At 40.4% G+C, this 24,403-nt stretch overlaps 1 protein-coding gene across 1 annotated transcript in view; it reads left to right on the top strand.

Moving 5' to 3' along the window:
- The first annotated feature begins 298 nt into the window (after nucleotides 1-298).
- Nucleotides 299-24,403, top strand: part of LOC135223752 (eukaryotic translation initiation factor 2-alpha kinase 3-like) — an 85,712-nt gene continuing 61,607 nt past the window's right edge. Inside the window, exons 1-4 of the mRNA XM_064262508.1 lie at nucleotides 299-1,567; nucleotides 10,009-10,135; nucleotides 14,304-14,460; nucleotides 16,404-16,578. Coding sequence (XP_064118578.1) covers nucleotides 1,098-1,567; nucleotides 10,009-10,135; nucleotides 14,304-14,460; nucleotides 16,404-16,578 — 929 coding nt within the window. The 5' untranslated portion in view covers nucleotides 299-1,097. The remainder of the gene's footprint in view (nucleotides 1,568-10,008; nucleotides 10,136-14,303; nucleotides 14,461-16,403; nucleotides 16,579-24,403) is intronic.

Raw genomic sequence — 24,403 nt, 5'->3', positions numbered from 1 at the left:
ATTTTGATGCCAAGTCCGCACCAAGAACCTCTCATAAAACCATCAAAATTTTGAGTGTGACATAAATTTAAAAAACGATCCTTTAAACATCTTTTATATGATTAAAATCTTGCAGTATCATATGTATGCTAAAATTTGCCATTCCCTAACTCAAGGCAACAAAACTTCAATAGTAATCGTTGCAATACTACAAGAAATATAAAAAAGATCCAAAAACGTCACTATGAAACAACCTCGTACCTCAGTCGTACATACAGGTGGTTGTAACTTGTTATCGTCACCCAAAATAACAAGCTGCTCACCTCCATTACCCAGATTACTGGAAACAGGAGCCCTCTTCATAATGAACAACATCGGAAGACGTAAGACATCTTTTGAACCTGAACAGCAAAACCCCCAATATATCTGTTGGATAAAGCCTTAATTGTGAATATAGGCAAATAGTTAAATGGCTAAGTAATTGGCCAAAAACCTTCGTTTCGGGATGTCCCTTGTAATAGTGTGAAATAATATTTCAGAAGATTTAAAAAGTCGAATTACGTCTGACTAGGAAAGGCTTGATTTTCATATTGAGGAAGATTTTTTTTAACTCAAGTAAATACTATAACTTAACATGGAAGGAGCACTGACCAATCACAACAGTTTCTAGGAGACGTGTCTATTTTACACATCTCTGAAATAGCGATTGCAATCTTGTCTGTTTGCAATTCATGGCTAATATAATTATGCCACTATAGAAAGAAATCAATTCTGACATCAAAATTTGATAACCCATGGTTTTGTTAACAACGGTTATGTGATAGTACCTTTTATTTACTAGAGCGTCTCTGCAATGACATACACGTCAGCTGTAAACAAACCTCGTGAGAGGCCACCTTGTATCGAGTCGGAACCTCTCCCGATCTCTTTCCATAGAATGTGATTCGACTCATCAATGACGTCATCGTCCATGTGCACCAATGAGAACGCGCAACACGATTTTCAATGTGGAGAGAGTTATGACGCAAGGTCGCCCTAGAGTTGTCAAGACTTGTTCGTCCAACGTCTCCTTGTTCAATGAAATTGAATAATTTTGTTGTGATGAATTTGCCAAGACGATGGATCAACGGCGACTTTACGTGATAAAGTTGATTGTGGCTCTGCTCTTCGTGCTCTTCATGTTGCTCTTCAGTGATGTAAGGGCTCATAGTAATGATGACACCAGAGACCCCAGGCGAGACCATAAAGTCATCCTCGATATTGCCGACGAAATAGAGGGTGAGGAGGAGGAGGAGGAGGTCTCGCAAATAGACACTGAAACAGACCATATGGATATACTGAGACAGGTGTCAAGTGACAGCAGGGGGAGCGCAGACGGTGACGATTTTTATGAAGGTGACGAACTGTCAAGTGACCATTCTCAGTTCGGGGAGGAATTGTATGTCGAAGATTATGATGACAGTTTGGAGCCAGTGTATGCCGGTCCAGAGGACTATGACGAATCCTACAGGACAAGGCCCGGCTCTAGTCCTGAGTATGGTGAACTCCCCCATTGCAAGCAAGAGGAAAGTGGCAATGGTCAGCCCAGGTTAGTTAAATTTTGCCACCATTGCTTAGCCATGATTGACATTTAGGCTACTACCTAGCCTAAGCTATGGTTTGATGACACCTTGACATGGTTTCTGTAGGTTTATTGTGTAACTGTTTACTAGCCTATAGGCTAGGTAGGCTAGAAAGCACAGGGATAACACAGTAATGGGCTAACCCAGTGGTTCTTGACCTGGGAGCCGCGACTCAGCAAGGGGGCGTACGCAATTTCCACAGGGGGCGTGAGCCCTATGGAAAAATTTATAATTCTCAAATTATTATTTGTTAATCTCTTAACAAGAGAGAGGAACTACCTAGGTATTTCTACAGAATAATCCAAGGTGGCCTAGACTATGGCAATTGACGTTTTCCTATGTTATTTTACTTACTGAACAAGAATTTAAAGTAATATTTATTCGGACGGCTGTAATTAGCCCCCAGTACTAAACACGGCGAAATACATTGGACGGCCCCCCATCCCTAGTGGATGTTGTATTTGCGGTTATGTTCCTTGTTTGTTCGGTTATGTTCCTTGTTTGTTGGGAACTACCTATTCTTTAGAATTAGGGTAAAACATCACAGCAGGCCAAACAGGCCACCTACAATCAAAGCTTGCCACCCTCCGAAAAAGTACATTATAACGCGTCCTGACACCGGAGATCGGCATCAGTCGCGACTTCTTCTTGGTGAGAAACAGAGCTAAAGACCTGTACTCTCCTTTCGAAGTAAGTATTTTCTCCAAAGTTAGAAATTAAGGCCAAATTTTAAGATTTAAACAGAGGGTAGTGAAAAGGGTGGCTACGGCAGTGGAAATCTCACCAAAACGCTTTAGAAATTTTTACTTACAACTAAAAATGTTTCGAAGATTGACGCCATCTTGATGTTTACGGAGTCGCTTGTGTCAACAAACTTCCCATTTCCTGTGCTAAATCTGCACACAAATTGTACCCATAGACGCTGGGGCCACTTTCATCACAACAATCGTAAACCAACCTCTTACCAGCACTTATTCAAGGGGACTACGGCATTCTTTGCGGCGTTTTGCGCTCTTCAATTGTTTATCAGTGTTGTCAATTGGTATGTGTTTACCCTCCAAACTAGGTATAAGACTTACACAAAACCGGGGAAATAAGTGAAATTAGCGTATCTATTTGTATTATATATACGTACATATTACAGCAATTTTATCATTACTGCATTACTATGACAACTAGAATTCATCGAAACAGTTTGTAAATGCATCGGCGTATGTGTGACGCTCCGCTAGATTGGCAACGATGAGTCATTTTTCCTCACGCCGTCTGCTCGTAAGTATAACATCCGGAACATTTGTAATTTTTGGTTTTTTTGGGGGTAATTTGGTTGCAAAAAAGGGATAATAGACATGAATTAAATAAACATTTTGAAGTAAAGTTAAACTAAATATTGAGTAAAGTAAACAATTAAGGGAATAAAGCTTTGCATCTCATAATCAGTGTTGTCGTCTGCTGCTCGTAACTGTGTTTGCGGAGTGAGTGCTTAGGAACCAGGAACCACAGCGTGGTTCAAGTGCACTGTGGAGTGAATTAAGACCAAAATGTGTATAATTACAATCAAATAAGCACTGTGGAGTTTCAGTTGTGATGGCAGTAAGGATAAAAACCACCGATTACAAGGTAAGAATGAATTCAGTTCCAACCATAACCCCGGGAATAACAAGTTTCATACTTTCACTAATATAGGCAACAAAATGTTGTTTTATTGTGCTGATTACAACTGCAATCTTGAGTAAGATCAATAAACGTTACATATATACGCTAATATTGTTCAAATGAGTGCTGGGAAGGCTGGGGAAAGATGGTGGCCGTCACTGATGAGAACCTTCCATGCAAAACGTAGCTGCCATATTGGATTTCAAAACTGCCTTGAAAACATATTTTACGAAGAGCTCACATGCTTATTTTAGTTCGTATGGGGCTTTCATATATCACATTATGTTGACAAAACTTCAGTCTTTAAAATGGTATGCTTAGAGTTGCAATTGTATTCTTGTTTCACCAATTAAATATCGAGTGAATAAGACCCGTCCACCGTGATGAGGGTTGGCCTGCTGTGGTGTTCTACCCTACCCTGCAAGAAACGTAACCACAAATACGACATCCACTAGGAATTGGGGCGTCCAATGTATTTCGCCGTGTTTAGTACTGGCCCCTGGGGGGTTAATTACAGTCGTCCGAATAAATATTACTTTAAATTTTTGTTCAGTAGGTAAAACAGCATAAAAAAACCGCAACTGCCATAGTCTGGGCCACCACGGATAGGCACCCTAGATCTACCAGGAACTACAAGCTAGTAGCTACTAATAGTCAGAAGTTTAGGCAAAATTGCAAAATTAACGGGGCAGTACTATAAGCTACCTGAGCTATACTATTTGCACCAAGCTAAGTTGGGCGGTGATGGCCCGCCCACTTCATTAGTTCCGAGTCCATCGTCCTTAATTTTCATAGAAATTATTTTGATATGATATAATCCTCTTTCCATTTCCCATATAAAAGGTTAATTATAGAGAAAACTAGTTAGAAATTAAAATTTCACAGAATTAGAATATCATTCGGAGTAGGAAAAAAGAATTTATATATATTACAGGTAATCGAAGCCGAAGACAAAAATTATTGTTGAATGTAGAAAATTCGTTATTTCGGGGCATTATGATATATATGAATTGAATAAAACAATAATACAAGCCATGTTTCATAATAATTTATATACTGTCGATTGCATACCTATAAATATACTTTATGATTATATGAATCATGAGACACCAAAAAATATGCATGATGCAGTGGGGAGGTGAAATGTCCAGATAAACAGCCCTCAGTGATCAGCTGATTCTGACAGCTCGCTCATCGTAGACAACTTGACTGAGTAAGTCAGTGTTTTGCCATCTTTATATTTTGCTACAGATAACTATAAGTTTCGGTGTGTTATAGCCCAGTCTAACAATCTTTTAGATCGGAAACTTGCTGCAATTATATGTAAACATATTTAGGTAAAATAAATTTTATACTTCAAACATTTAATTGACTCAACAAAGAAAACAAATTGAATCATCATTGGATACATCAAACAATACCTCAATATAACAAATTCATTCGTCATTGGTACTTTAAACATTTCATTTAAGTACAGCAATTACTTCAATCATCGTTTTTTCTGACTACTCACTGTCACTGCTGATGTTTATAATAAATTTAGTTTTCAGTTAAATGGTCACGTGGTGGATCACTTCTTCTATAAAAATCCTACACTTCTCTTGTGTGACAATACATGACCTCCAGTCCTCTGCGGTTACTGTCTATTGCATGTTTAGTTATATGTTCCTCATTTCTCAAAGTCTGATTTTAATTTGAATTGCATTTCTTAACCTCATTTTTTATTTGTGCCCAAAGGAATTCTATGGGTTGAATTCGCAATGATAGGAGGAAGTTTAAGTACGTAACTTATGGCCAGATCTCGAGCGAATTTGTCAATTTCATACTTCTGTAGGTACTTGTGGTGCTTTACCACATCAAGAGGTTCGCATCTGGTAAAAGAAGGGTCATAAGCTATATTGCGTTTGGTTAACAGGAGGACGATTTCCGCTTTCTTTGAACTGCTGACAGGTGCTTTGATATTTTGGAATGATATGAAGCATTATCTAAGACAATGAGACACCTAGCTGGAATGTTTGCCAGTAGCTGTGTTTGAACCCATGATAGGAAGCATGTATGATTCATAATATCATGGTAATCGCCTTTATTAGCATTATTCGATCGAAAAATTAGCAATCCTCCAGGTACGAATCCATTTTCTCCCTCAGCATGCACTATGATAAATCTAGCTCCTTTTCCCGTTTTCACTCTTGGACCAACAATTCCATCGGGTAATGTCCAACATTTGTTCACACACTCGTTTGATTGACCCATGTTTCATACACGTATATTTCTGGCCGGTTGGAGTGTCGAATTTCTGTTTTCATCAATAAGTCTTTGATGTTTATTTCTTGCAAGAACAATATCGTTCCTCTCCACTAACAACTTCCTGCCACTTTCAACCTTTTTATAGAGAAACCTTAGTTCCTTAACAAGCTTGAGAAGGGACGTATAAGCACCAGGGAAATTCACAGGTGGCGCCTTCGCCTTTTCCAGTCATTTCTCGGTTGCTGGAATTCCACCTCTTTCGTAGAAAGCCATATCTGCCGACGTACACGAGCCTTATCAAAATTATACAAAGCTCCCGTTACTGGTGATGCTCTGGTCCTAGGGGGTAGGGAGTACATTTCTCCACGCTTGTGTTGTTTGCTTTATTCGCTGAATGGAGCAACAAATATCATCTTCGCATTCCTGATCATGTTGCTCACGGAGATAGATGAAGACCTTCATTACGATGATTCTCGTCTGGCTCATTATCCGTCCAATACGTTTGGTGTCTTTCAAGAAATCCTCCATTACTCCTCCTTTATACCTCAGTGTATGTATATCTCGAAATGGTAACTGTGCTGGCAGCTGTCCCTTTTTATTCTAGGTTAGCTCGGTTAACTATTGCGTTTGAAATTCCCTCCAATTTCAGTAACTGGCTATTCAAGTGAGCATTTTGCCCCCCTACATAAGATGCATGTCTTTTAAGCATTAAACATGTTATCTGGACACTGACACTACTTTATTCATTTCATATAGCATCTCCGTATTTAAACAACTTTAATGATTCACATGATTTTGACCTATCTTTTATATATTTACCGCATTCTGAAGATAAATGATGCAGACTGCATTCGAAATGTGTAAAATCCTTGACTTTGACAATTTGAATTATAATGTAATCATAGTGTGCTCAAATTAATGAGACGTGTTAGTAATTTGACGTAGTTTTTTCTTTTTCTTTAAAGACTATAATTGACTGCTATGGAAAAAAAACAACTCGAATTAGTACTTGCAAGCGCATTCAACACACTCAAAGGAATAGCCACACGAACAGTTGATGTATTCCAATCACCACCTTTGCTTAGGAAGGGGCGGGGCGTCACCGCCAACTTAGCGTGTGGCAACTATAGTTTCCTCAAGGCTAGGCTATAGGCGAGGTTAGTCTGGTACTCTGGTTTGACTTTTTCAGCTTATGTTTTGTAATTATTTACCTCTCTCTCTCTCTCTCTCTCTCTCTCTCCTCTCTCTCTCTCTCGTCTCTCTCTTCTCCTTCCCTCTCTCTCAATCTCTCTCTCTCTCTGTCTCTCGCTCTCTCTCTCTCTCTCTCTCTCTTTTTAATTTCCCTTTAAATCTGGGAGGGGAGTTTTACTCATACAAGATGCAAGGGTGCCGTGGAGGAAGGACTAGCTATTAAGGGGGCATGGTAATTATAAAAGGTTAAGAACCACTTGGCTATCGTATACTAACCTAATTTTTCCTATTGCTTAAGATAGCCCAATGACATTTGAAAAGTATAGCTTAACCCTACAGTTAGGGTTACGAATTCACTGCTTCCTTGTGTATGCTTAAAATTTTCTTTAATATTTAAGTTTCTTCTCTTGACATATACAAACAGAAGTATACCTAGGCTAGATTCTAGTTTGCTACAAACAGAAGTACGTATAGGTAGCTAGGTATTTGCTAAAAAAGAATGAGCAGTTTGGTTGCTTACAGAAGCAGCGATTGTACAAAACAAAGGGAATAAAGCTCTGCATGTCATATGAGAATAGTGCAGTGTGCCTGCCACTTTGTGGAGTGAGGGCTTAGGAACCAGGTGGGAACCTGTTACGGGCTCTTGCACTTTAGCAGCCACCTTTTGATAAATCTGAAAAAAATTGAGCAGTATACCTTGCTATCTGCTTGAAGAAACAGAGATTTACGATTTTCTCAAGATTCTGTGGGTCCGTAGCCTATCTCTTTAGACATGTTTTTGTTTATTTATGGTCCTTTATGCCCATTGTGTATTTATACAATCTTTGCTTATGTAAGCAGATAAACTGCTCATTTTTTGATTGTAGATAAATCTGTACTAATCTTGACTACTATATGTAATGCAGTGAATTTGGACATAAGGCACTAGGTCCTAACCTTAGTGCATGATATTATTTTGAAAACACTTGTTTTGTCTATGTGAATGAGAACTATCAATGGTATATATTAAGCTAGTGTCGTTATACTGTGAACCTTAATTGTAGGATACAGGCAGTCCCTGGGTTACGACAGGAGTTCCATTCTTGAGACGCATTGTAAGCCAAAAATCGTCATAAGCCAGAACATCGTCAAAAATCCTAAGAAAACCTTACTTTTAATGCTTTGGGTGCATTAAAAATTATGTAAACTGCATTCTTATTGTATTTTTCACCAAAAAACCTTCAAATATTGATTATTTTGCATTTTTGGAGTCATATTTTTTCTGCCAGATCAGCGTTGTAAGTGCTGTAACCCTGGAACATGCGTCGTAAACCTGGAAATAATTTCTGATGAATATATAATTGAAAAGCGTTGTAACCTCGGAACATCGCAAGCCGAAACCTGTCGTAAGACCGAGAACTGCATGTATAGGGTAAAGGTGGGGTTCACCGTCTGTTACCACAGTATTGCTAATGAAACATGTTGGAAACATTGAAAGCACACACCGAGTCATAGGAAATGGCATTTCTAGTCCAAAATGCAATACACTAGTGGTTTAAAAGCCATCTTAAAAACTCCAATATCAAGTATTTTATAAAATAATAACCATTGTATCTGGGTTTGGGATATTTTGTATCATATCTTGCTTAGTACTGCTTTTAAAGCGGCTCAGTGGCGTGGTCGATATGGTGTTGGTGTACCACCTTAGTGGCCGTGAGTTTGATTCTCGGCCATTCAATTGAGGTGTGAGAGAGGTGTATTTCTGGTGATAGAAGTTCACTCTTGATGTGGTTCGGAAGCCATGTAAAGCCGATGGTACCGTTGCTGAATAACCACAGGTTCCATGCAATGTAAAAACACCATAGAAACAAAACAATACTGCCTTTAAAATCACACAATAAAATTCCCAGTATTAAGTGGTAGTATTGGTATAGAGAGATAATACCCAGTGTATCAGGGGTTGAGATTTTTCAATGTTAATTTGAAGTAAACTATGAATATTTTGTAAAGCTTGGTGGACTGTATGCTAGCTTCTTGAAATTGTGTTCACACAAACATTATGTGCATGGTTTCATCCTTTTGTAGATTTCTTCAAAATGCTTTTGATCTTATGTAGTACATAGGCTCACCACTTTTATATAATAAAACTTTGATTTTTCTGATTATCTAGGTTCCACATATTTTCTGACTGACCACTTATCCTTCCCTGCAGGTTTCTACTAAACTTTGCTCTCCTGCTTTAATGTAATAAGTGGAAATTACTATAGCATCAAACATTATGATAAAACTTTTCTGGCATTTCAAGCCCAAATTAAATTGTGATTAGCTTACATTTAAGAAACCTTATGCTGTGCACCAGAAACTATTGTGGTAGGTTATGGTGAAAAAATGCTTTTAGAAATTAACAAGCCACTGTTTGAACTACAGTAATGGTGATGAGTGAACCTTCTTTTCTGACTTTTTTTACAAACATCCAAAGAACCTCTCTTTTGAACTTTAACTTTCATATTACAGAACATATTCCTTAAAAAAATAAGAGAAACATTGCAGGTATAGCCCTTAGGCAGACAGGATCTAGTCCAGTATCCTATGATAGGATAGTTAAGGTTGCAGCTTTACATTTAACTCTGTTGTGTCTGGTGCTGTAGGTCAGGTTAGGTTGGGATTGTCCAATGGTAGATAGGTCCTTTTTGGCTATGTAAAACATGTGCCCAAGGTAAGGTAGGGTTAGGATGCATCCCTGCATTTGCCTGTACTACATTTTTATGCTTCTATGCTTTATGTATAGTATTGTTTATGGATTAATACTGGTCTGCATGAGCAGTATACATATATTATTTCAACTGCCTATCTTGTAGACAAATATATATATAGACCCCATAAAGTAATATAACAATTTTGAAAGTAAACAAGTTGACATTTTGGAACTTGTACACCATGCAAGGCAAAGCAATCCCTCCATGCTAATGATAGATGTTCTTGTGGGTCATCCAGGAAACATCTGAACTGGGAATGTTGATAAATTGAGTTATAGAAGCACTTTAGTCTTCCCCTGTTCTTGTGTTGATAGAAAACAGTGATAGAAGCCAAATAGTAGTGGTACAGTCAGGTTTATGAAAGAAAGAGTTAACAAATGACATGTGAAATCATACACACACACATTGTTTATAGTACTTTGTTCCAGAACCTTGGGTTTTCAAAAAGCTAGTAGTAATAACTATTTTATTTGCCTTATAATCTGTTTTGGCACATACAATTATTTCAATTTTTTTAATGTTATATTCAAAAGTATCATAATGTAATCAAATAAATCTGAGTCATGGTACCTTTTCAGATCGGCTGTTGTGATTAGTACACTTGATGGACGAGTAACCAGTTTAGATGCATCAACTGGTGCTGTCTTGTGGTCACATTTGACTGGTGGTAAAAATAATGAAATGCTTTCCTCATCGATGTCAAAGGTAATTACAGTAGAGTACTATATGTTTGCATGCCTGTTAATTACTATATATAGTTGGATAAAGTTAGTTTTAGTTCAGTAAATTAGAAGGACACTCACTATGTAGATGATTTGTGTGGTTGGGTTTATGGGAAAACTAAATATTGTGTAGATAGGTACATATGAACACTAATTAATAAATACTTTAAAATGAATTTGCAAAACAGTTTTGGATGCACGAGTGTTGTTTTTATCAAATGCTTTTGCCACATACCCTGATCAGTTTCAGATAAAATTCTTATACTTGGAGATCCAAAGAATTCCTTACATTGTCCACCCTCCTATGTTAGTTGCCTTGATGTTACTTTTATCCAGTATTGTCTCGAAGCTAAGAGGTTATACAGCTATATGTTTGACAATGCTTTACAGCAGCTGCAGAAGCATGAGTAGTAATTAAAGGATGTTAACAACTATGTTGCCAACTAGAATTAACTTTTTTTTTTTTATGTAAATACCTTTTAAATAGACGTATCCTTCAGCATGAGCAGGGAGATGGCAGTTGAACTTGATAACAATGTGGGTGGTAATAGGGAGTGAGTTGGGGAATACCCCTCACTCACTTATTGCCGTCAAGTACTTTTTCCACGGCTATCTTAAAGAGGTGGGTGTCCTATTGCTCACTCTCTTGCTATTGTTGAGTGTTGGGAGTGTTTGGGTTTTTTGTGTTTTTGCCAGTGTGCATGTGTTTGTTTTTTAATACTTATGGAGAAAAAACAACAGCAATGTTTCAAGGGAGGGTGCCACCTTCTGGGCACTTCATGTTCTCCTTAAACATGATCCTTACAAGTGCTCTACCCTATGCAGGGGAAAGCATGCACTTGCATTGTCCCCTGAAGGGAGTGCACTGGTAGGGTCCCTTTACAAAGAGGAAAGTATGGTAGGAAGATGAGGATAAGAGGAGTTTGCTTGCTTTACTACGGGGGGAGGGGGGGGGGAGAACATGCTCCAGATTACTGTACTGAATTGTACTTGGTCCTCCCTCTCAGTCTTTACTATTTTTATCCCACTTTTTGCTGTTACTACACCCTTTTGGTTGGGAGTTGTTACTTGTAGGAAGAAGGGATCCTGCCAAAATTGTCCTTTGAAGAGAGGACAATTTTGGTGCTGAAGCTGATACCTTCTGTTTTTATTCCCCCCCCCCCTCCCCCCCCCACTAACTAATGAGTCTGATGTGTCAAATTGCAAGTCGTCATTCTTGGAGTGTTCTCAGGAGATCTGACTTAACTTAATGTATCTAGACCATCCTTGATATTAGTTGTGATAAAACTATATGATGAACCTGTAAGTTCAGAATGTAGCTCTATCACTGGACCCTCACCCAAATCCCATTGTTATAGAGAAGAACTGAGGATGATGCAGATCAAATATCTCCAAATTTGTATGGTCAAATTTTAACTACCTGTATGGAGTCTAGTAGAAGCTGGTAAAAAAGTAAGTATATCTTAGTTTTACCAGACCACTGAGCTGATTAACAGCTCTCCTAGGGCTGTCCCGAAGGATTAGATATTTTTACGTGACTAGGAATCAATTGATTACCTAGCAACGGGACCTACAGCTTATTGTGGGATCCGAACCACATTATATCGAGAAAGGTATTTCTATCACCAGAAATAAATTCCTCTGGTTCCGCGTTGGCCGGGCCGAGAATCGAACTCGGACCACCGAATTAGTAGCCGAGTGCGAAGTCCACTCGGCCAACGTGGGACTTAGTAGAAGCTGGTACTCTGACCTAGCCGCTGCTCCAGGAAGGATGAAGAAAAAAAAAAAATCACAATCATTGTGCATCCAGGCCCCGAGGCTTACACTAAATAAAAGTACTGAGGCAAGATTACTGTCTGTCTGAAAGGAGCTAGGTGCCTACATAACACTCTAGTCCAAAGAAGTTAACCAGGGATTGGTGGGTGATATCCTTTTGGTAGAATGAAGGAAAGGTTGCTGCTTAAACATATGCCCTCCCTCATTACCTGGCCAACTGAGAAGTGTGGTACCTCCCAACTTGAATTCCTTTATGGAGGATTTTGTGGTTCTCCTGTCCTTTCCTTTACTTGAGTAAGGTGTGCTTTCATCGTTTTGCGAGACTGAGTTGGAGGATACAGGAGTTATTGCAGTCCCTGCATGTAGTTGTGGGTCATGGTATATCCAGCTGTGATTAAACTCCAGTCAGTTTTCCAGGTATACAAATCAGAGCCTTTTAGTTCCCACTTCAACCACCTTTGTGGTGAAGGAAAAAGTGAGTGATGACAGCAGGTGAGTGATTATTATTCCCCATTTGCCCCATAGTATAAAGACTCTGGTTTGTATGTAGTGCCTAGGAAAAATGCAAAGTACTTTAGAATTTGATATATTTTATGGTTGATGTTATTATTGGTGAAATTCTCACTTTACTTTTAGTATTTTATACTGACTGATTTCTTTTCATTTGCATAACAGTGGTGAGGAAACAATTGGTATACCATCAACAAAGGTGTCGACATCAATATGGGCTTGAAGATATTTCTAAACACAATATGTCATTCAGTCTGACAAACAATTTTTTTAAAGCAGAATTACTCCTACAAATTAACTTGGCTAAACTTTATTATCCACTTCTCATAACCATATCTCACAACCTCTGGGTAGTGACAGCAATTTAGGATAGTCATCATTCCTCACAGAACAGGAAAACCTTAGTTTTGAACGAGGACATAGTGTTTTAGTAATCATTAAAAAGTTTTCTGAAATTACATTATGTTTTTCCACATTAGTAGTTTTTCACTGATACTATTCAATTATTTTCTTTGTTTCTGATATTTTAGTGCATAAATATTGTTTATAGCATTTTATGTATTAAAAACATATATTAAACACAATTCATGTTTTACATATGAAGTGTCACTGAAATTTGGCTAAGAATTAGCAATAAGATTTCATTATATTTAAGTAATACAGTATTTTCTGTTAGTGAATCCATATTAAGATTTAAATATTTTACTTATCCTGTTGTTTATCTGAAGTGGAGAACAACATCGAGTGTACTTTTTGTGTATACTCCGCTCTAAAATATACTGAGCTGGGAGTGAATGGACCTGCAGTCTGGATGCCATACTTGAGTAATGATGAACATGTACAGTTATAAATGTAGTTGGTGTTACTTTCTGCAATCTGTTTAAGTACCGTATATTTCGGCGTATAAGTCGACCCTTTAGCCCCAAAAAATCATGCCAAAATTAGGGGGTCGACTTATCTAACGGTAACAAAAAGTGAATCTTGATTATTTTGGCATATCGGTACAGGAATCCAGGCTTTACAGTTGGCTAATAACAATGACAGCCTTGTTGAGGTAACTATGTATGTAAATACCAGTATTAAAAACATTTCGCACTGTAATACGACAATAATAATACATTAGAACATCCATTACTTTAAATAAAATGAAAAAAATCAAAGTAACTTGAAGAAACCCCAATCGCACACCAAGTGTAAACATTGCTTAGCCATTTGTAGTACCGTAACTAAGAAGGATGCGTTCACTCTGACAGTTTTGTATTTACCGGTATTGTTTCAAAAAACATTTAATATAGTATGAAATCTTTATCACATAAAATAAATAAAAAAAAATTTGTATTTAATGGTAAATATGTATTTAAAATCCTTTTAACAACCCAATCAAATCATTAACTTGAGTGGCAGTTTGTACATACATATATACGTAGGCTGTTATGCAGCGTTAGTTAGCGCTTTGTTTATTTACATTACACACGAGTAACGTATCTTTCGTTATATCATTTCTAATCCTATTTGCCGGTATCCATCTTTTATATATTACACAGATTTTTTTAATATACCGAGTATATTACCAGTATTTCATATGGTAAGTAGAGCAACTTATGTACCGTAATAACATTCAGGTTATTTTATATGATACGTTTTACCCTGCTGCTTATTTTGAGCGTACGGTTGGCCTCACATTTTATAGGTCGACTAATATACCCGATATTAGTTAAAATCATAAAAATTTACTCAGAATTGGGGGGTCGACTTATCTTCCGGTCGACTTGTACGCCGGAATATACGGTATAAAAATGTAATTTGTGCTACATTCTCCTAATTGGATTTTACTCATTGGTTCATACAAATTTTTTTTTTTTCAGTTAGAGGTGACCTCTCGTGGAGAGTGGGTGCGTTTGATCCCTTCTCTGGATGGTGGGATATACCGCTGTGATGGTGATGTGGTAGAGGCTTTACCAGTTACTGCTGAAACACTCTTGCATTCTTCTTTCAAATTTAACTCGGATACTATATTTACAGGTACAGTATGGTATTTTTATATGGATAATCTGATTGCCAGATATTTTTGTACATGGTAAAGCCAGAATAACTTTTTGATGTTTGTGTTGTAAGTGGAGTTTCTTTGGAAAGTTCACAAAATTTAACTAAACACACACTGTTTCTCCTGATGAGTACTGGGAGAAATTCAGTTTCTCTAACCGTATTAATTCTGGGGTTTTTCGCATGATATGCAATGCTTCAAGAAACTGTAGGTGTTGTTGGTCTGCTGTTGTGTCTATGATCTTTACAGAATTAATCAACTCATCCATTTTTGGTCTTCTATGATGTTCATGGTTGTAACAAATGAATATGGCACCTTCTAATAGATGACACATGAAACGTTTAGATAATGTGGTAGTTGTCATTCCAATATGTGAGTGGTGGCATCCATCCACCGGGCATGTGAACTTGTAGATGACACTAATTTATTTTCTCTCATTAGATGACCACATGTGTGTGCAACGAGATATAAGAGTAGATAAACAAAGAAGTCAGAATATCTTTAAATGTCCTTTGGGAATTTATTATGCCACCTTCCTACAGATGAGAAGAATATATTAAGAAGAATAGAGAAAGCTCTACAAGCTTAATGCCATTGAAATGGCAATTGTTTTTAGCAACACTTCCATAAAAGAGTGACTCATTCTAAATATAATAATAATATGGTTGCGGCTTCAGCACTGTTAATCTTGTAAAGAGTATTCTCTATTTCTCTCATGACAGCTTTCTCTCTGTTGCTTAGACTGGCGAGCACCAAAGGGCATGGTAACATTCAGTTGTTGAGTCATTTTTGGTGTTTGTTATTGCTTATAACAATGCTTGCTCTCTCTCTCTCTCTCTCTCTCTCTCTCTCTCTCTCTCTCTCTCTCTCTCTCTCTCTCTCTCTCTCTCCCCGTGACGTTTCGTCCAGACCTACTAGACATTTTCCAGTGATGGCTGCTGAGGGACTGAATTCCATTGGCGAGTCCTTCTCCTTATAACCTGTTGTTGTGGGCTCTCAAGTATATCTGGAGAACCTCTGGGGCAGGTCGAATTTTCATTGGCTCCTGGGAGTCACCTTCTCAGGAATCAATGAAAATTCAACCTGCCCCAGGGGTTCTCCAGACCGGACTTGAGAGTCCGCAACAACAGGTTATAAGGAGAAGGACTCGCCAATGGAATTCAGTCCCTCAGCAGTCATCACTGGAAAATGTCCTGTAGGTCTGGATGAAACGTTGCATTGGAGAGAGAGAGAGAGAGAGAGAGAGAGAGAGAGAGAGAGAGAGAAGCAATAATAAACACCAAAAATTACTCAACAACCAAATTTTACCATGCCCTTTGGTGAGTTGCTAACCAGTCTAAGCAACAGAGAAAGCTATCATCAGAAAAATAGAGAAGCCTTTTTGCAAGATTAATAGTGCTGAGGCAGCAACCATTTTTAACAAAACTTGCCTACGAGAAGGTCTCCTTCCAAAAAATAATAATAGTAATGACCTTGACATGAGGAGAATCCCTTGATACCAGTGAATAGGGGCCTCTGTGACTCGGTTGTATTGATCAAATACCAAATGATAATGATAATAATAATGCACGGTTAGACAACTCAAATATTTATTCAGCCTTATCATCATTGTTTGCTGAAGTGCTTAAGTTATTTTTATTTGAATTGTATACATAAAGCACATAGAAAATGTAGGTTTGTTCATTGTGAACACTAGGAATGTAATTTCCAAAAAGTCAGAGCATTTTTAGCGAGAGTTATTTAAAAATTCCTCTTTATATGTAAATATGTTTTCCTATTGTCTTTTGTTTATTTTTATTCTATATTTACTTTTTACTATGAGAGGTTTTAAAAGAATACATATCAAACTGATGCACTGTTATTATATTTACATTGGAAATGCAAGGGATTTATTCTGACTAGACTTACATTTTAATTCTAGGTGGGAAATCAACTGAAGTCTGGGGTATGGCACTAGACACAGGAAAGCTGATGTATGTATGCAATTCATCTGGTTGCAAACGTCAGCGTACAGCTTCAAAACCATCTCAGTTACTAGTTGTAAAACGTACTACCCAGACAGTGCGAGCTGTTGATCCAAAGTCTGGTGATGAAAGGTAAGGAGTATCTTAGTGAGGGTTTTGATAGTTTCACCATGGATTCCTGTTTTTGATGTTGAAAAAGTTTTTTTTATGTTGGCCATAGTAAGATTTTCATTTGTAAACAAAGGTTCGTTACATTTTACTTTGGATTTTATGCATTTGTGGAAAATTACTTTTGCTATAGCAATACATGCATGTTTGTTTTAGGCATATAGGCTACTGCAAATTAAATAAACCTGTTGGTCAGAAAACATACAGCACATTTTTCATACCCATGCATCATAAATAGCTGTATTCCATGCAGATGCTTTTCAGCTGCATCAGCTTACTAAATTCTACAAGACAATGGATCCATTGTTCATTTCCAGTCCCCACTTCTCTCTCTGACTTGACATCATTCACCTTTGTCGTCCTTATGCACAAAGAGTGTGGGGAAAAAGTTGAAAGTATATCTTGGTTTAACCAGACCACTGAGCTGATTAACAGCTCTCCTAAGGCTGGCCCAAAGGATTAGATTTTTATTTATGTGGTTAGGAACCAATAGGCTACTTAGCAACAGGACCTTACAGCTTATTGTGGGATCTGGATCGAGAGATATGTTTATAATTACCAAAAATACATTCCCCTGATTCTGTGCTGATGCCAGCTTGGAGCGAACTCTGGGTACCAGATTGGTAATCGAGTATGCAACCGCCTCGTCCAGTGAAGAACTAAAGTACGAGGGGAAGAGATGAGGGCAGTCCCTGGTTATTGGCGGACACAGTTAATGGTGATCTGGTTTTATGGTTGTCTGGTGCTATAAAATCGGTGATTTATGGCGCCATAATGTGCCATGTTCCAGTTATTGGTGCCTATTATGGCATCATCATATACCTAACAGAGGTGCCGTTATCCGGCTATCGGCACCATTAACTGGTTATTGTTACCATGAATGTCATAAATCGCTGAGTTTCAGTTAATGGCGGTTTTCGCTTATCAGTTCCCTGCTGATAACTGGGGACTGGGTAAAGACATTATTTATTCATTACGAATTTTTTAATCATAGATAGTTGTATTGCAATTTTGGTGGTTGGACCAAGACAAGAGTCAGGAGATAGAAGAGAAGGTTTTAAGTGAAGTGATGTATACATTCTTGAATGTGTCAGGCTTAACCCCAGCAGTGTTGAGTTTTTCAGTGACAGAATGGAGCTTCCTTAAAGCAGTGGGTTTTAGATAATAATCCAGAATTTCAGAAGTTAAAATCTAAAGTAATCATAAACCACTTTGTGGCTTGAAGACAGTTGCTCCAGGAAGACATGTCCATTAGGTGTGCTATAGACAAGGGGGAATGAAGTTTATGAAAATGAAGAGGATGAATGACCCTCCTTGCCAACTAGTAAAATGTCCCACAGCAAGTATTGGGACCAGCCAACAATTAAAAAGATTTATGGGGCACATTGCATGGATGAAGTTGCAAGAAAGTGTTCTGACAATGCAAAGTACCTGCTCAAAGGATGGTAGAGAGCTCCAATTTGAACTGGAAGGCCATGAGGGATAAGAGGGCATGTGCTTTGTGCACCTCAGTCTTAAGCTTGGAGGAGAGAGCCTTTTTGTGAAATGGCCCAGTAAGCATTTCAGATCACCGGTTGAAACCAATAAGAGTAGATGTTCTTTAGGACTGTGATAATTCTGCTCGTAGCTAAAAGAAAGAGGCAAGAAGTGGAAAGGTTAAGCTCTGAGTTAACTGCCAATAGACTGATGGCTCTGACAGGTCAGAGTCTTGTTTGACAGGTCAAAGATTCTTGTTAGGAAGGATGTATGGCCGGATTAGTGAAGAAATCAGTGGTTGAAATACATTTCTCTGATTAATGAGACTGCCAGGAGATCTGGATCAAAGGAAAAGCTTGGTGGAATACCAAAAACTAGAATTAGAACTCCCATGCCAAGTCACCAAGTTCACTGGTATGCTTGGAGAAGGCAAGGACCAATGTAACAATGTCTCGAGGGTCAAATCAACCAGGAGGCATCCGGTAGGAAATCTGGTGAACCTGTGCAAGACCAAAGCTTATTCCAACTTAGAGAGCTACCTGATGTCTGAGAAATAGACTGGTCAAAGAGGTATAAGAACTGTGAGACATCTGATGTAAATCCATTCCTTGCTGGAGGAATGTTGGCTAGAGTTACTTAGGAACCTTAATTACTAAGAGGGAGATAGCTTGATGTTCTTTAGGTAGATGAAGAATTCTGCAAGGACTTGGGCCAGAAGCTTTGAGTGGAGGACCTTATTGGTTACACCAAGCAACAAATCTTTCTCACCTTCCTTGGTAAAGATGGTAGGGGATTGGCAAAAGGTGGAGATAGTTGTGGCTGCAGCATCTGGAAGATGAAGGAATTCTGAATGTTTGTGGAATAAATGGAAATGTGGTTACTTCAGAAAGTTCCTTTAAGGCAGAAGGACTAGGATTATCCACAGATAGGTTCAGGTTGGGAAACCAGTCGTACTGAGGCCATAAGGAAGTGATGAGTAATATCTGAGAGTAGTTGAAGTGCGAAGCTTTACTAGTACCCGACACCTTAGGCCAGGCAGGGGAAAAGTGTAAACTTTGTGGTCATCCTAGGCTTAGAGCATCACATTATACCTTGTGAGTTGGGCTGTGGAGTACATTGGTATTGTAGTGTTCAGTGATGTGGTCTTAGCCATAAGTGACTGACTGTATACTGTATAAATGGTAAAGATTTAAAGTTAGTATGAAGGCTTACTCATTATAAAACCATTTAAAAGACTAGGTATAGGTCAGAATAGATAGCTGTAAAGCACTTTGCTACGTAAGGTGTATAAAATATCATTTTTGTACATGCAACTTCCCCGGCAGATATATATACTTAGCTTATGTCTCTGACGTCCCGACAGAATTCAAAACTCGCGGCACACGCTACAGGTAGGTCAGGTGATCACCCTCTCCCGCCGCTGGGTGGCGGGAATAGGAACCATTCCCGTTTTCAGACCAGATTTTTTTTGTCGCCGGTGCTAACAACATTGTTGTTAGTTCCTCCTGCACGGAATTCTGCTTGCTTTGCTAAGGATTGTTTGGTGAAGTATTCTTTCTTTGGCTTTGGTATACGCTGATTTGGACCGTTATTTGGATTTGCTTAGGATTCTTCATTATGGCTGATGATGTGCCTGAAACTCGTTTTAGAGTTTGTGTGAAAGAAGGATGTAAGGTGAGACTGTCGAAAGCTTTGGTGGACCCTCACACTATTTGTGTTAAATGTAGGGGGAATGAATGCTCAGTTAGTAACACATGTGACGAATGTTTGAGTTTGACTGAAGTGCAATGGAAGAGTTTGACTGCGTATGTAAATAAGTTGGAGAAAGATAGAATTAGGAAAGCTGCTAAAAGTTCAAGTAGGTCCTGCTCTTTGGATCAGGACAATCTTTCTATTTCCAATGTAATTTCTCCTACTGCTAACGCAGGTTCAGCTCCTTCCCCCCGCAGCGAAATCGTAGATTCGTCTCGATCGGAGAAAGCTGCAATGGAAGCGTCTATCCGTAATTTGCAAAGGCAATTACGAGAAATGGAAGGTAAGAGTGAAGTGTGCAGTGAAGTGTACAGTGTCCCCAGTGTAGTGGAGGGGGCGTCTGACCGACTCCGCATTGCTCCTAGGCCTAGACCTCTTTCAGACTCCCATGACCAAGGGAGGAGGAATGTCGAAGCCGCATGGGGGATGTAGAGTATTTCCAACGGTCAGGCGTCCCATCGGCAGGCCCTGTAGACTCGTCTCAGGCTGCCTTGGACAGCTATAGACAAAGCGTCCTTAGGAAGTGTTTTTCCGACTCGGATTCTACTTCTCCGAGACGCGGATGGAGCTCCGCGTCTAAGTCGCGCCCTCTGAAGAGAGCCTGGAAGGCGCCTGCAGGAGACGCATTAGACTCTAGCCCAGAGCTTTTTCCGGAGTATTCTCCCGCTCAGAAGAAGAGAGCGATGAAGTCTCCTGTTTCTTCTCCGGAAGGAATTCATGCTTCTACAAAGAAGTTCTTGGTAGGACTGCAGGAGCAGCTATCCTCGTTAGTAAGCTCGCTGTCTAAGGAGCCTTCTCGCAGGAAGGACGTCTCTCTTCCAGTAAAGAGCTCTCTTAAGAGACGGTCGTCAAGTCGGCGTTCGGACTCTGGTAGGCGTCTCTCTCCTGGAAGGCGCTACTCCCCAACAAGATCGTTGCTATACGCCTCTCCCTTCCGAGAACGATCTACTACTCCGACCAGAAGAGCTTCTTCTAGTAGGATCCCACATTCGTCTAGACGCCCGAATAAGGGCGCAAGCCCCTCTCCTGATAAGGATAGTCGATCCTTTCGTAGGAGTAAAGAATGTTCTTCTCCTTATAGGCGTTCTCTGAGAGATAGAAGCGAGGAACAAGATAATCTCCCTTATTCACGGGGACGCAGAGAGAGAGAAGAAGGAATCTCGCCCCCCAGACGGTCTCGGAGAGATTTTAGCGCCTCTCCTAGCAGGCGCCATTGTGATGTTAAACGGTATTCTTCAACCAGGCGTTTTACTCCTTCCAGGCGCCCAGAACGGGACGCTAGCGCCTCTCCACGCAGACGCCAGGAGCCTGAAAAGAGCATGATGGGGTTGGGTGTACGCCCTACTCCTGTTAGGCTTTCCTTAGGAGTTACGAGTTTGCCTTGTTCTCACAAGAATCTTCGGAAGGAAGTAAAACCCCTCTCCTGGCAGGAGCCAGGATGAGAGCAGACGTTTTTTTTACCCCAAGGCGCGTAGCGCCTGATAGACGCTACCGACGTGACGCTAGCGCCTCTCCTCACAGGCGCCAAGAGCCTGAAAAGAGCCTGTTACGGGATTCTTGCCTTACTCCTTATAGAGTTTCCTGTAAAGATGCGAGCTCTTCTCTCAGCAGCAAGAACTTTTGAGAAGAAAGCAGGCATTCTTCTTCTGCGAGGCCCCTTCCAGTAGAAATGTTTCTTCAGGCAATAGGATCTCTTTGGGGAGTGTCTTCCTTCCTCTACCAAACTTCCTTCGAAGAAAAGAGCACTTCTCCTTCTAGGACTCCTTCTCCGAAGAGGCATTCTTCTCCTAATGCTACCTTTGAAGAGGTATCTGAGGAGGAACTTCCTGTAAATGCGGGCGTCTCGGATTACAAGAGACTGGCAGCCCTGCTTCTTCAAGAGTTCGGTGACTCTCTTTGTCCTGCAGATGGGCCTCCTTTGCTGGGATCACTGCTTTCAAGCACTAAGCTTTCCTTTAAGTCCTCTTCGTTCGTGAAAATGAATCCGACCCTTTCGATGAAGAGCCATCAAGAGCTTGGAGAACTGGCTCCTCTCTTAAAAAAGAAGCGGGTGGTAAGAAGGCGGTTTTTTTCCTGCCCTCCTCGAAGTTGGCAGGTAAGCCAGGTGTCTGGTATGACACGAAAGAGCCAATGGGATTGGGCCTCCCTTCTGCAGCTGATGCTGATTTTTCAGCGTTGGTGATTCGTCTAGAAGACGACTCTCTTCATTCGGCAAAGGCCTCATGGGGAATGTGCGAAATGGACCATTTACTATTAAGGGTCTATTTCGCCCACTTGAGGTCTTTAATTTTATGGATTGGGCCTTGGGAGCCTGGCAAGAGAGCACAGGATCCAGACTTTGTTTCGATGGAAGTTTTAACGAGTGTACTTTCTTGTCTGGATAAGGCCTTGATGGATGGATCTACGGAGGTGGCTTCTCTCTTTGGATCGGCAGTCCTTAAAAAGAGATTTGTCTACAGTTCTTTTTGACGAAATCGGTGTCTCCTCTACAGAGATCCTCCCTGCTTTATTCGCCCCTGTCTAGTCACCTGTTTCCACAAGAGACAGTGAGAGATATATCTAAGTCTTTATCCGAAAAGGCTACTCAGGATCTGCTTGCGCAGTTGGCGAAAAGAATAAAACCAGCAGTCCCTTTGGCTAAAAGAGAGAAGCCTGCTTTTCAGCAGCCCTTTCGAGGGAGAACGATGGCTAGACCCTCTCTTAGGAGTAGGAGACCGGTTAAGAGAGGAAGAATCAGCACGCAAGCCCTTCCCTAAACCAACAATGAGAAAGTAGTCCTCCAGACTACAGTAGGAGCCAGACTGCTGAGTTTGCGAAAGTCTGGGCTCAGAGAGGGGCGGACAACTGGCTCCCTCTCTATCCTCGAGAGAGGATACCTTATCCCCTTCAGGGAGAATCCTCCCTTAACAACAACTCCAAGGGAGTTAACAGCAAGATACCGAGATTCTTTAAAGAACCAGGCCCTGCTACAACTAGTAGAAGAAATGATGGACAAAGAGGCGATAGAAAGGGTTCAAGACCTTCAATCTCCAGGGTTCTACAACCGTCTTTTTCTTGTACCAAAAGCCTCAGGAGAGTGGAGACCCAGTCCTGGACGTAAGTGCCCTGAATCGCTTCATTGTCAAAGACGAAGTTCACGATGGAGACGACTTCCTCCGTTCTTGCAGCTCTTTGTCCAGGGGATTGGATGGTGTCCCCGGACCTTCAGGATGCCTATTTTCATGTACCTATCATCCCTCGTCCAGGACGGTACCTAAGATTCATGGTACAACGGGCAAAGTTTTTCAATTTCGAGCCCTATGCTTCGGTCTTGCCACGGCCCCCTCAAGGTGTTCACGGGTCTTATGAGGAATGTCGCTCATTGGCTTCATATCGAAGGAGTAAGAATCTCGTTGTATCTCGACGATTGGGTGATCCGGGCCCAATCAAAAGATCGATGTATGGAGGACTTGAAATGAACACTGGACCTAGTTCAGTCCCTGGGACTGTACTAAACCTCGGGAAGTCCAGATGATCCCCAGCAAAGCATTGTCTATCTGGGATTCTGATGGATTCTCGGGGTTTTCGTGTGTATCCATCAAAGGAACGACAGGAGAGATGTTTACGAAAGTGACGACCTTCCTAGAGAAAGAACAATGTTCCGCGAGGGAATGGATGAGTCTTCTGGGGACCCTTTCCTCGTTGGAACAGTTCGTTTCTCTAGGGAGGCTACACTTAAGACCCCTACAATTCTGTTCCTCAGAGAGAAATGGGATCAGAAGCACCAAGAGCTTTCAGACTCCTTTCAGCTCTCAAAGAGCATAAAGGAGGACCTCAGTTGGTGGTTAGAGCCAAACAGATTGAATCAAGGGCTCTCCCTTCAGTTGTCGAGCCCTCGCCTAGTGTTATTTACAGACGCCTTGGAAAAAGGAGGGGATGAGACTCTAGGCTCGAGAGAAGTGTCAGGCACCTGGAGTGGGGAACAGGTGTCCTGGCATATCAACAAGAAGGAACTAGCAGCAGTCCATCTAGCTCTCGTTCACTTCGAACCTCAAGTATTGGGTGCCGTGTTGCAAGTGAATTCGGACAACACGACAGCTCTAGCCTATATAAGGAAACAGGGAGGGACTACACTCCTTCTCCCTGTTCGAGAAAGCAAAGGAGCTTCTTCTTTGGACCGAGGAACGGCGAATAACTCTTCTAACCAGGTTCATCCAGGGGGAAAAGAACGTGAGAGCAGATCTGAGCAGAAGAGATCAGGTCCTTTCCACGGATTGGACTCTGCATTCAGAAGTGTGCGATGAGATTTGGACCTCTGGGGGAGGACCCAATATCGACCTGTTCGCAACGAATTGGAATGCGAGGTTGGAGAACTACTGCTCTCCGATTTCAGATCCAAAAGGCAGTTGCAGTGGACGGTCTCCTTCTGGATTGGAAGGGGATCGACGGTACGCTTTTCCTCCCTTTCAAGATAATAGGAGAGGTGGTAAGGAAGTTCGTTTCGACGGAGGTAGGGAGCCAAACTGACCCTCATGCCCCATTCTGGCCAGCCCAAGAATGGTACACAGAGGTACTGGAATGG

Source organism: Macrobrachium nipponense, chromosome 10 (genome assembly GCF_015104395.2).
Source record: "Macrobrachium nipponense isolate FS-2020 chromosome 10, ASM1510439v2, whole genome shotgun sequence".
In the NCBI taxonomy this organism is placed as follows: Eukaryota; Metazoa; Arthropoda; class Malacostraca; order Decapoda; family Palaemonidae; genus Macrobrachium; species Macrobrachium nipponense.
The sequence above is the reverse complement of the archived record's forward strand: the minus strand, read 5'-3'. Positions and strand labels throughout refer to the sequence as shown.